Raw genomic sequence first — 13,242 nt, forward strand, 5'->3', positions numbered from 1 at the left:
CGGTAATCATTTAGGTGAGTTACCTTAGCTTCCTTGGGCACAGGGACTATGGTGGTCTGCTTGAAACATGTAGGTATTACAGTCAGGGAGAGGTTGAAAATGTCAGTGAAGACACTTGCAAGTAGCCCCGCGCATGCTTTGAGTATACGTCCTGGTAATCCATCTTGCCCCGTGGCTTTGTGAATGTTGACCTGTTTAAAAGGTCTTGCTCACATCGGCTACCGAGAACGTTATCACACAGTCATCCAGAACAGCTGGTGCTCTCATGCATGCTTCAGTGTTGCTTGCCTCGAAGCGAGCATAAAAGGCATTTAGCTCATCTGGCATTTTCACGTCACTGGGCAGCTCTTTGTAGTCCATAATAGTTTTCAAACTCTGCCACATCCGACGAGCGTCACTGTGGGGACGAAGTCGTCGATGCACTTATTGAAGAAGCCGATGACTGAGGTTGTATACTCCTCATTGCCATTGGATGAATCCCGGAACATATTCTAGTTTGTGCTAGCAAAACAGTCCTGTAGCTTAGCATCTGCGTCATCTGACCACTGTATTAAGCGAGTCACTGGTACTTCCTGCTTTAGTTTTTGCTTGTAAGCAGGAATCAGGATGATAGAATTATGGTCAGATTTTCCAAATGGATGGCAGGGGAGAGCTTTGTATGCATCTCTGTGTGTGGAGTAATGGTGATCTAGAGTTTTTTTCCCTCTGGTTGCACGTGACATGCTGGTAAAAATTTGGTAAAACTGATTTAAGTTTGCCTGCATCAAAGTCTCCAGCCACTAGGAACGGCGCTTGTGAGCATTTTCTTGTTTGATCAGGCCTTATAGAGTTGGTTAAGTGCGGTCTTAGTACCAGCATCGGTCTGTGGTGCTAAATAGACGGCTACAAATAATATAGATGAGAACTCTCTTGGTAGATAGTGTGGTCTACAGCTTACCATAAGGTACTCTACCTCAGGCGAGCGATACCTTGAAACTGCTTCAACAATAAACATTGCGCACCAGCTGTTATTGACAAAAAGACACACACCCCCACCCCTCGTCTTACCAGACGTAGCATCTCTGTTCTACCGGTGCATGGAAAATTCCCCCAGCTCTATATTATCCATGTCGTCATTCCGCCAGGACTCTGTGAAACATAAGATATTACAGTTCTTAATGTTCCGTTGGTAGGATAATCGTAATCGTAGGTCATTTATTCTATTTTCCAACGATTGCATGTTAGCAAGTAGAACGGAAGGCAGTCTGAGTTTACTCGCTCGCCTACGGATTCTCAGAAGGCAACCCGATCTGCGTCCTCTTTTCCTCCGTCTTTTCTTCATGGAAATGACGGGATTTGAGCCTGTTCCCAGAAGAGCAGTATCTCATTCTCGTCGGGACTCGTTAAAGGAAAAAGCTTCTTCCAGTTTGTGGTAAGTAATCGCTGTTCTGATGTCCAGAAGTTATTTTTCGGTCATAAGAGACAATAGTAGCAACAGTATGTACAAAATAAGTAAAAAAAATAAGTTACAAACATCGCAAAAAACTAACAAAATAGCACAGTTGGTCAGGAACATGTAAAACGTCATCCATACTCTTTGGAGCCTCTCAAACCCAAACCCACGTGCCCCCTGTTGATTATAATGATGAAGTGAACAATACATAGACACAGTACATAGATATCAACTTTACTCAAAACTGGGATGTCTGTGTGTCTACAGGAGAATTGGCAGTAATCCACCGTCCATGTTAAATACAAGCTTAGCAGGTGAGTCTTTGAAAAGGTTTTGCTTGGTTGAGTTCTACACTCCACAAAAAATACTGACATTTCATTCAGCCATTTAGCAATTAGGGTAAGATTAGGATTAGATTCAATCTGATATTAAACCAAACTGATGATTTAACCATTGATATAAAAAGCAAAGGGGACTTCGAGATTGAATCATTGATTCTTGAATGAAGGTTGAACGTTAAAAGAACGTTACATCACGTGCTCGTCTCGTTGTGTGTTGTCCTTGTGTGGGTGTGACAGAGGAGCCGTTTCAGCAGCTGGCCGTGGAGACTCTGGACGAGCTGGACTGGTGTCTGGAGCAGCTGGATACTCTGAAGACACGCCACTCCGTCAGCGAGATGGCCTCCAATAAGGTACACACATACACACACTCATAACCCAGGGAGCTTACTCACTTGTACCCTCGACTTTAATGGTAAGGCTGAAGCTACTAATGTCTTACATCAGTATTTGGTTCAGGTTTGAGTTAATTCACTATGATGGACTTAAACAAGGTACAATACAAAAGCACAAAGCTCACCATTGAGTCAGCGCCATCGTGGCTTTATGAAGAGTTGTCATGAATGACTGTGATCTAGAACCCTGTATGGATCATGACTTGGCCAAATGAATCTACAGGGAATTTTTATCAAATTTTCTGTAGCTGCACAATATCTATTAAGACTCTCTTTCAGACTTTGATTGAATCTAATTTCCTTATTGTTTAGCCAAAACAATTGACCTTTCCCCTCTCCATTAAAACAAAAGGGATATTATTATTTCACTCTTACGTCAAAGTAAGTAATAAATAAATAAAAATATGTATACATTTTGGCCAATGCACTTTTGGTGGCCTCCCAAATTAAAAAGAGCCCACTAAGCCAGCGACTGTGTCACTCTGCAAATGCATTTTGTGCTGATCCTGATTGGACAAATGTGAAAGGCCACTAATACAATGAATTCCATCAGAGATTATGAAATGTGAATGAAATCGCCAATGCCTTCTGACATTTGGAGTTCGTTCCATGAATCAAATCAAATCAAACCAAATGTTATTTGTCACATGCGCCGAATACAGGTGTAGACCTTACAGTGAAATTCTTGCTTACAAGCCCTTAACGAACAATGCAGTTTTAAGAAAAAAAGTGTTATGTAAAAAATGTATAAGTAAAAAATTTAAATAACAAATAATTTAAGAGCAGCAGTAAAATAACAGTAGTGAGTCTATGTACAGGGAGTACAGGTACAGAGTCAACGTGAGGGGGCACAGGTTAGTCAAGGTAATTGAGGTAATATGTACAAGTAGGTAGAGTTAAAGTGACTATGCATAGATAATAAACAGAGAGTAGCAGCAGTGTAAAAGGGAAGGGGACAATGCAAATAGTCTGGGTAGCCATTTGATTAGCTGTTCAGGAGTCATATGGCTTGGGGGTAGAAGCTGTTAAGAAGCCTTTTGGACCTAGACTTGGTGCTCAAGTACCGCTTGCCATGCGGTAGCAGAGAGAACAGTCTATGACTAGAGTGGCTGGAGTCTTTGACAGTTTTTAGGGCCTTCCTCTGACACCGCCTGGTATAGAGGTCCTGGATGGCAGGAAGCTTGGCCCCAGGGATGTGCTGGCCCTTACGCACTACCCTCTGTAGTGCCTTGCAGTCAGAGGCCGAGCAGTTGCCATACTAGGGAGTGATGCAACCAATCAGGATGCTCTCGATGGTGCAGCTGTATAACTTTTTGAGGATCTGAGGATCCATGCCAAATCTATAGGCTTTGTTGTGCACTTTTCACGACTGTCTTGGTGTGTTTGGAACTCAACCTGCTCCACTACAGCCCCGTCGATGAGAATGGGTGCGTGCTCGGTCTTCCTTTTCCTGTAGAATCATCTCCTTTGTCTTGATCACGTTGAGGGAGAGGTTGTTATCTTGGCACCACACCACAGGTATAGGACCTCCTCCCTATAGGCTGTCTCATCGTTGTCTGTGATCAGGCCTACCTGAATGAATGGGATAGTGGGTATGCATCGGTAGACACACACCCCCAACTCCCAGTATTGGGGCGGCAGGGTATCCTAGTGGTTAGAGCGTTGGACTAGTAACCGAAAGGTTGCAAGAGTTGGAGCTGTGGATAAAACACCATCCCCCCTCCATCCATCCTCATCCCTCTCCTCTCCTTCTTTCTCCAGACTGGAGTTAATAGCTTGTGTGATTCCATGATTAGCCTCCCCACGCAAGAGCTATGTGCGCTGGGTAAACACACACACATACCCACCACACACAGGCTCTCCCTGGATACATACACCACACACAGGCTCTCCCTGGATACATACACCACACACAGGCTCTCCCTGGATACATACACCACACACAGGCTCTCCCTGGATACATACACCACACACAGGCTCTCCCTGGATACATACACCACACACAGGCTCTCCCTGTATACATACACCACACACAGGCTCTCCCTGTATACATACACCACACACAGGCTCTCTGTATATACATACACCATATACAGTGCCTTGCGAAAGTATTCGGCCCCCTTGAACTTTGCAACCTTTTGCCACATTTCAGGCTTCAAACATAAAGATATAAAACTGTATTTTTTTTGTGAAGAATCAACAACAAGTGGGACACAATCATGAAGTGGAACGACATTTATTGGATATTTCAAACTTTTTTAACAAATCAAAAACTGAAAAATTGGGCGTGCAAAATTATTCAGCCCCCTTAAGTTAATACTTTGTAGCGCCACCTTTTGCTGCGATTACAGCTGTAAGTCGCTTCGGGTATGTCTCTATCAGTTTTGCACATCGAGAGACTGAATTTTTTTCCCATTCCTCCTTGCAAAACAGCTCGAGCTCTGTGAGGTTGGATGGAGAGCATTTGTGAACAGCAGTTTTCAGTTCTTTCCACAGATTCTCGATTGGATTCAGGTCTGGACTTTGACTTGGCCATTCTAACACCTGGATATGTTTATTTTTGAACCATTCCATTGTAGATTTTGCTTTATGTTTTGGATCATTGTCTTGTTGGAAGACAAATCTCCGTCCCAGTCTCAGGTCTTTTGCAGACTCCATCAGGTTTTCTTCCAGAATGGTCCTGTATTTGGCTCCATCCATCTTCCCATCAATTTTAACCATCTTCCCTGTCCCTGCTGAAGAAAAGCAGGCCCAAACCATGATGCTGCCACCACCATGTTTGACAGTGGGGATGGTGTGGTCAGGGTGATGAGCTGTGTTGCTTTTATGCCAAACATAACGTTTTGCATTGTTGCCAAAAAGTTCAATTTTGGTTTCATCTGACCAGAGCACCTTCTTCCACATGTTTGGTGTGTCTCCCAGGTGGCTTGTGGCAAACTTTAAACGACACTTTTTATGGATATCTTTAAGAAATGGCTTTCTTCTTGCCACTCTTCCATAAAGGCCAGATTTGTGCAATATACAACTGATTGTTGTCCTATGGACAGAGTCTCCCACCTCAGCTGTAGATCTCTGCAGTTCATCCAGAGTGATCATGGGCCTCTTGGCTGCATCTCTGATCAGTTTTCTCCTTGTATGAGCTGAAAGTTTAGAGGGACGGCCAGGTCTTGGTAGATTTGCAGTGGTCTGATACTCCTTCCATTTCAATATTATCGCTTGCACAGTGCTCCTTGGGATGTTTAAAGCTTGGGAAATCTTTTTGTATCCAAATCCGGCTTTAAACTTCTTCACAACGGTATCTCGGACCTGCCTGGTGTGTTCCTTGTTCTTCTGAGACTATCACAGTGCAGGTGCATTTATACGGAGACTTGATTACACACAGGTGGATTGTATTTATCATCATTAGTCATTTAGGTCAACATTGGATCATTCAGAGATCCTCATTGAACTTCTGGAGAGAGTTTGCTGCACTGAAAGTAAAGGGGCTGAATAATTTTGCACGCCCAATTTTTCAGTTTTTGATTTGTTAAAAGAGTTTGAAATATCCAATAAATGTCGTTCCACTTCATGATTGTGTCCCACTTGTTGTTTCTTCACAAAAAAATACAGTTTTATATCTTTATGTTTGAGGCCTGAAATGTGGCAAAAGGTCGCAAAGTTCAAGGGGGCCGAATACTTTCGCAAGGCACTGTACATACATGCAAGGCACACATGTGGTGGTGCGTTTTATGTGCTGCACCCCCACATTGCTGCCGATAGTCAATGAAAAGGGAGTCAGTAAGGAGGAATCATCCATGCTGGCACTTGATTTTTCCCATCAAACTTTTATGTTTGGCTTTCTAAACATTTCACCCTTTGTCGTTGCTCTTTGTCTGGTTTATTGGACCAACTTTGCATATTTACCATCTTCACTACATTGTATCGTATAGGAAAATATAATGTGCAATGGATTTTTCTGAAATTCTCTCCTGCTATAATGTATTTTCTATTCTGCTTTCTGCAAACGTTTGTGTTATTTACATTCACAATAGGATAATGATGTTGCCTATCATGCCGAATCATCCTATCGTCCCTTTTTCTCTTTCCTCATAGCTTAGATCTACAGATACTTGTTTCATTGTCATTCATGTCATTTAAAGCAACACATTCATGTGTTCACATAAATTGTATTTTTTATGTGGCTAAACCAACTAAGCTCGTAATTTAACAATTTTATTCGTATTTACAGATGACATACAAGTTTGATATTAAGGCACAAGTTCATATGTTCGAGAAGGCATTTCTGCCAAAAAACGCATTTTGATGAAAAAATATTTTTTTACGTTCAATTGGCTCTCCTGTGAAGTCGTGACTTATGACATACACCTAGTATCCTGAATCGGGTCACATACAGCATATGGATGAAATACCTCAGCCATTCAAGGCATCAGATTTCCTCATCATCTTTAACTTGGTGCACATGGTGAAGCCTCGAACACAACCAGCCCCTGCCTACTCCCCCCCACCGTGGGCCAATCAGCTCCATTTCCCTGTCCCAGCCTCTGATGCAGCAGGCTGCTGATTTGTTCCTTCCTTTAGGCATACAGTATGGGGGGGGGTGGTAATTGGGAGTACCGTGTGCTGCTCTCCTCTGTTTACACGCGGAGCAGCAGGCAGAATAGTGCTGCTGAGGGGGAGAGGAGAGTAAGCGGCAGGAGTCGCTTCTCTGCCATGCTCCCCACACCCTGCATCCTCAGCCTGGCTTCCACACTTCTTCCACCAAGGCAATCCTCTTACTTGTCCATTCCCGCTAGAGTGTGTGGATAAAACCTTCCCAGTGCACTGTGTGGTGTGTGTAGACTATCTGCTTGCAGTGGAATTAAGGAGCTCAGACAAGCAGGACAGGAGCACAGTACGGACTGTAAGCCCAGTACAGCAGCTACAGGAAGGACCCTGCTTTTTTCCCGCCCCATGCATCATTTAGTGCTGAAATGCCCGAATTCAATGACTTGTTCTCTGTCGAGGATGTACCTTCAGGTAAGACGGGCTGGGATGGGATGGGATACACGTGTTGCTTGGTGAATGAATGTGTAGTACAGGTCTCCGTCCTTCTTTGCAGAGTTCTTTGCAATTAGTTGGGAAGTAATGCTGTTTTTGCAGCATGTGTGTGTGGGTGTGTGTGTCAGGAGTGCTTGTGCATCTGTGTGTGAATGAGTCCATAAAGTGTATGTGCAGATATGTGTGTGCAAGAAGTATGTGTGAACATCAGCTGTTTGGTCTCAAATGATCCCGCAGGTGAAGAAGGCAGATGTGGAGGTCTTGGGCTGGCGTGGTTACATGTGGTAGTGAGGCCAATTGGGCGTACTGCCAAATTCTCTAAAACAACATTGGAGGCGGCTTATGGTAGAGAAATTAACATTCAATTCTCTGGCAACAGCTCTGGTGGTCATTCCTGCAGTCAGCAGCCCTCAAAATTTGGTATTGTGTTGTGTGATAAAACTACACATTTTAAAGTGGCCTTTTAATGCCCCCAACACAAGGTGCACCTGAGTAATGATCATGCTGTTTGGCAAAGGAGAAATGCTCACTAACAGGGATGTAAACACATTTGTGCACAAAATATTAGAGAAATATGCTTTTTGTGCGTATGGAACAGTTCTGGGATCTTTTATTTGAGCTCATGAAACATGGGGCCAACACTTTACATGTTATGTTTATATTTTTGTTCAGTATATTTATTATTATAATACTTTACTGTGCTGGAGGTTGGGCCCCCCAGATAGCATATGATCACGTCATAAGTCATGAAAGAAATGTTTAGCATTACATGAAATTAGCTCAGAATTTTGGTTAAAATATGTTACATTTAACTAGGTTTTACAGTCATGAAGCAACTGAGGAAAAACTAAAATGCTACTATATTTACCACTTGAATAAAGAAGAAAAAATATATTTTTGTAAACTCAATAAGACATAAAATCGGTCAGATTATTGTCTGACATCAACTCCATCAGAGTACTGAAAGATTTGATTAAATGGTTGTTTTTATTGGGAATTTTCCAATTAATAAATGTCCATATTTTACAAATGTTTGTATTGAACTTTTATTTTTAGGGACCAAAATATGTCTGTTTTGAGTATCTGTTGTCAACTCCGTCAGTAGCTTGTCAACTCCGTCAGTGGCTTGTCAACACCGTCACTGATGGAGTCTATATTATTTTGTCAATATCTGAAAAAATATTTGAATCAGTGTTCTGTAGCACATGCTTAAACAATTAAAGTATTTGCTGTGTTAGACTTAAGGGATAATGTTTGAGATATAAATGTTTTATGTTCTAAATCTAGAAAGACATGCCAAAATGTTAATGAAATTAGCACAGGAGCTTTTAATAGTGCATTAAAACAAAACTTTTACTACAAATATTTGTCCAGTCTTTAAAGAATTCCTGAGCTCTAAAACGTTTGATATTTTAGTCATTTAGTGGACGCTCTTATCCAGAGCGAATTATACTTAGTTGCATTAATTTTAAGAAAGCTAGGTGGGACAACCCATATGCATCACAGTCATAGTAAGTACATTTTTCTTCAATGAAGAAGTTACCAGACACACACATGCAAACTACCAAATATCTCAGTGTAGATGTGCCTGTCATGTGTATGTCCAAAGTCTACAGTAGAGACTATATTGTGACAGCCTGAGTGATGCAGTGTGTTGTTGTTTGTCTCCCCAGTTCAAGAGGATGCTGAACAGAGAGCTCACTCAGCTATCAGAGGCCAGCAGATCAGGGAACCAGGTGTCAGAGTTCATCTCCAGCACCTTCCTAGGTACGTCTTTCTCTCCACCACCTTTCACTGTCTGACTGCCTTAGTAGAGACATCTACCGTATGTACTGTAATGTGAATCTAATAGTTACTAATGTATACTTATTGTGTAGTTACTGTTACGTTCCCCAGCATGAAAATCAAAAATTGTCGCTCAAACAGAAAGGGGAACTCACAAAGAGTCACTGACAACAACCAAAACGAAACAGGCAGGGTTTTAGGGGGGGTTCTGAAAGACACTCATGGGGGACTCCACTGAAAGTTGACTAGCAACAAAAACAAGGACCTACAAGACACCCACTAAATTTACCCAAGAAGAGGCAAACTAAATTTTTAAAAACAAACCAAACTTAAAGACAGGAAGCAAACCAAAAAGTGGAGCAAAATGAAAACAGGGCAGATAAGATAAAGGATTGTTTGTCTGGAAATCAATTAAGGCGAGCCAACTAAAGGTGTTAACTCTTCACATCTCTCAAGACCATCGGAGCACTGGGCCAGCCACTCTTAAATAGCACCTGGGCCAGCACAGGTGAAACACCTTCCCCCTAACGAGATGACCAACCAGCACAGGTGTAGTACATACTGACTAATGAGGTGACACCAATCGGTGTGCCCCACGTGCTAACGTCCAACCTCGAAATATAAATGGAAAAGCCCAAGCCTGTAACATTATATGTGATTACGCCAAGACAATACGAATCCAGGCAACTGCATGATATCTGTGCAACTTCAACTCAGTGTAAAGTGTAACCAGCCCTGGTTTCAATAGACAACCCTTCTGAACTCTATTGTTATTACTGTGGAATAACTGTGCTCCACAGAAAAGCAACATGACATGGAGATCATGTCTCCACACATCAAGGAGAAGAAGGAGAAAACGGACAAGAAGAAGCGTCCCATGTCCCAGATCGTGGGGGTAAAGAAGCCCAGAATCATCCCCAGTGTGGCCCCCTCCAACATCCCCCGCTTCGGGGTTGCAGCCACTCAGGAGGGCTTTCTCGCCAAGGTAGTCGACGCAACCCTTCTTTTCTGACAATTAGAAAGTACCTCACTTTTAGGGTTCTGTTCTGCCACAAGTTCTGTCACTCTTAGGATTTAATAGTTGCCAGCACGTTTTGGAGTTAAATGATCTGCAGTTTTTTTCTAACAAATGTTTTTCCATCTGGCAGCAGTTGGAAGATATAAACCGATGGGGTGTGGATATTTTCAAAATATCTGAATATTCTGGGAATCGTCCACTGACGGTGGCGATTTATTCAATTTTCCAGGTATGTCATCCTCATGTTTCAAAATGAGTCATCTTCTAAAAAGGGCCCTCTTACATGGCTAAACAATTTACAAATTCACTGATAAAAAATGCTGAAAATCATATATGTATTCCATATAGGAGCGAGAGCTGCTGAAGTCATTCAAGATCCCTGCAGACACCTTCATCACCTTCATGATGACCCTGGAGGACCACTACCACCATGATGTGGCCTACCACAACAACATCCACGCTGCAGACGTGGTCCAGTCCACCCACGTCCTCCTCTCTACCCCTGCCCTGGAGGTATGACAACTTTTTAGCTAAAAATACTGAATATATATATATATATATATATTTATATTATTTATTTAAAAAAATAATATATGCAATATCATGTTCAAAACTGTACACCTTCTGCAGGGCTATACACTACATCGTATAACTTCAAAGTTATGGACATTAGAAAAAAGGTGTTTTGAAAATTGGGGCAGACATGTGTCCCACCTGTCCCATATTGTTGTTGCGCCTATGCACAAGTCCCATACACATTCTCACACACATACTGTACAGCAGTGGTGACCGTTCTGAGTGAAGATCCTGAGTGAAGTCAAAAAGCAAGACGAGATCTACCACTTTTTTTAACAGGACTTAAATAAATGGAAGCCAATGCAACATTAACCTATTTAAAACAGCACTGTAGCAATGAGGTTTGTGCAGTAGGCGATAGGCCCAATACATTATTACCACATATCGTCTTTGCTTGAATTGCCCTGCCAATGCTTTGTTGTTCAGAACATAAAAAAATCTATAAAATTTTGAGGTAGGCTATATGATCACACCGGTAATAGATCAGTTGCACACCGGTAATAACTGATCAGTAGATGTTGTTGTATTACTTGTGAGGCAAAGCTGAGTGAGCATACTGTACATTTTAAAATTTACTGGGCTGATTGTGCCTGCATCTGATGGTCAGTGTCAGCAGAGGGAGAGAGCAGGAGGAGACAGGGGTCCGCCTCTCAACGTCCCTCCGCTCTCCCTTTCCTCTGTTGACACTGACCAAAAAGGGACACCGTCTTCCAGCTGATGGTGAAACTCGAGTAGTACAGCATTATTCCTGCATAATGCACAAATTCATGTTGTTACTCCTATGAACAAAGAAAGTGAAATATTTCTCGATATTAAAAAAGACCCAATCTGCTAATAATAATGCAAGCCTATCAATACACTTTCCTACTCATTACAGCTGCAGTGTTGGTTGTCGCGTGAGTGGAAGTTTGAAGAATGCACATTTTAATAGCCTCTAAAAGTGTTGAATAAAAAGTGTTGACAGTGCTGAATAAGAACTTAAACATGAACTCACTCATAAAAACAGCATCTCTTTGCTGTATTCGTTGACATTCTCTCTCTGGTCATGATTTGAAACGTTTTGAAATCTCACAGTATCAACTTTGCTGCTGCTTTCTTTTCCGCCTGCTATGTTACTGTAGACCCGGGAATCTGAGCAATCCGACTGGCCAGCGGTAAGCCTATAGTGCACTTGATTTGCTCTCCAGGCCCACCGGGAAGGCAGAGTTTGTACCTTCAGACACATTAAATGGTTAAAAATGGGAACATTTCGCCCTACCTGACATGCAGGGCAGCTGAATCGCGTGCACCTACGGCCAACAAAATAAAGGAATGCAAGGCTTTATCGTTGTTTTTTTTACAGAAATGTTTTCCGATCGACTAGAAATGCCATGGAGATTGCCCAGTCGATCGACCGGTTGGTGACCCCTGCTGTACAGTATTTACCTGCATTAACATCCCTGTGTTCCTCCAATCTCTACAGGCGGTGTTCACTGACTTGGAGATCCTAGCTGCTCTGTTTGCCAGTGCTATACATGATGTGGACCACCCGGGGGTGTCTAACCAGTTCCTCATCAACACCAGTAGGTTCACATATCCCCCTGGGCACTAGGCAAAGAGTTGTTTCAAATGTTGGAATCCTTTGTGGTTGTGTGTCCACATTAAATTGTCTCATGGGCCGCATATGTCCCACACGCCGCCAGTTTGAGACCCCTGCTGTAGAATGTGTGTTTGCACTGTTCCTCTCCTGTGTCCGTCCAGACTCCGAGCTGGCCCTGATGTACAACGACGTGTCGGTCCTGGAAAACCACCACCTGGCCGTGGGCTTTAAGCTGCTGCAGGAGGACAACTGTGACATCTTCCAGAACCTCAGCAAGAAACAGAGGCAGTCCCTACGCAAGATGGTCATAGACATGGTGTTAGCCACAGACATGTCCAAACACATGAACCTGCTGGCTGACCTGAAGACTATGGTGGAGACCAAGAAGGTGACCAGTCTAGGAGTACTTCTACTAGACAACTATGGAGATCGTATCCAGGTAAGACTCACAGAATAATAAAATTAACTCTCTTAGAAGGGATTCATATTCAGCATAACCAATGTGAATTAGATGATGATATGGCCATTTGGCTGACACTGTCATCCAAAGCTTCTTACAATTAACACATTAATTCAGTGTATGTAGCATATTTAGGTATTGAACCCAAAACACTTGTTTTGACTGACAGCACCCTGCTCCAGCCAACTGAACCATTGGGATCGTATTATTGTCATATGATTGTATGGTCATTTAATTTCCTTGATACTCAATAAGAAGTGTTTTTGGTTTCTCCAGGTCCTCCAGAACATGGTTCACTGTGCTGACCTCAGTAACCCCACCAAGCCCCTGGAGGTCTACCGGCAGTGGACTGACCGCATCATGGTGGAGTTCTTCACCCAGGGGGACAGGGAGAGGGACAAGGGCATGGAGATCAGCCCCATGTGTGACAAACACAACGCCTCCATCGAGAAGAACCAGGTACAGTTATTATACACACAGGCATTGAGACACATACAGTACAGTATGCACACACTATGTTCACATGCAGAAGAGAGACACACACACAATTATAATAGTTAGGTATATTCTTACATTTGTCCTATTTCACACATGTACAAGTGTGCAATATACATGTGTGAAT

The 13,242-nt window shown here is 42.6% G+C and overlaps 1 protein-coding gene across 3 annotated transcripts in view; it reads left to right on the forward strand.

Annotated features, from left to right (window-relative positions):
- The window catches only part of LOC139375943 (3',5'-cyclic-AMP phosphodiesterase 4C-like), a 90,297-nt gene that overhangs the window by 72,640 nt on the left and 4,415 nt on the right, over positions 1–13,242 (forward strand). For all 3 annotated transcript variants that reach the window (XM_071117918.1, XM_071117917.1, XM_071117919.1), the window contains 9 exons: positions 1,700–1,746; positions 2,011–2,123; positions 8,876–8,969; positions 9,788–9,972; positions 10,136–10,234; positions 10,354–10,518; positions 12,044–12,143; positions 12,322–12,599; positions 12,897–13,079. In XM_071117918.1, the coding sequence (XP_070974019.1) occupies positions 1,700–1,746; positions 2,011–2,123; positions 8,876–8,969; positions 9,788–9,972; positions 10,136–10,234; positions 10,354–10,518; positions 12,044–12,143; positions 12,322–12,599; positions 12,897–13,079 (1,264 nt within the window). The remainder of the gene's footprint in view (positions 1–1,699; positions 1,747–2,010; positions 2,124–8,875; positions 8,970–9,787; positions 9,973–10,135; positions 10,235–10,353; positions 10,519–12,043; positions 12,144–12,321; positions 12,600–12,896; positions 13,080–13,242) is intronic.

The sequence above is a fragment of the Oncorhynchus clarkii genome, chromosome 20 (assembly GCF_045791955.1).
Source record: "Oncorhynchus clarkii lewisi isolate Uvic-CL-2024 chromosome 20, UVic_Ocla_1.0, whole genome shotgun sequence".
In the NCBI taxonomy this organism is placed as follows: Eukaryota; Metazoa; Chordata; class Actinopteri; order Salmoniformes; family Salmonidae; genus Oncorhynchus; species Oncorhynchus clarkii.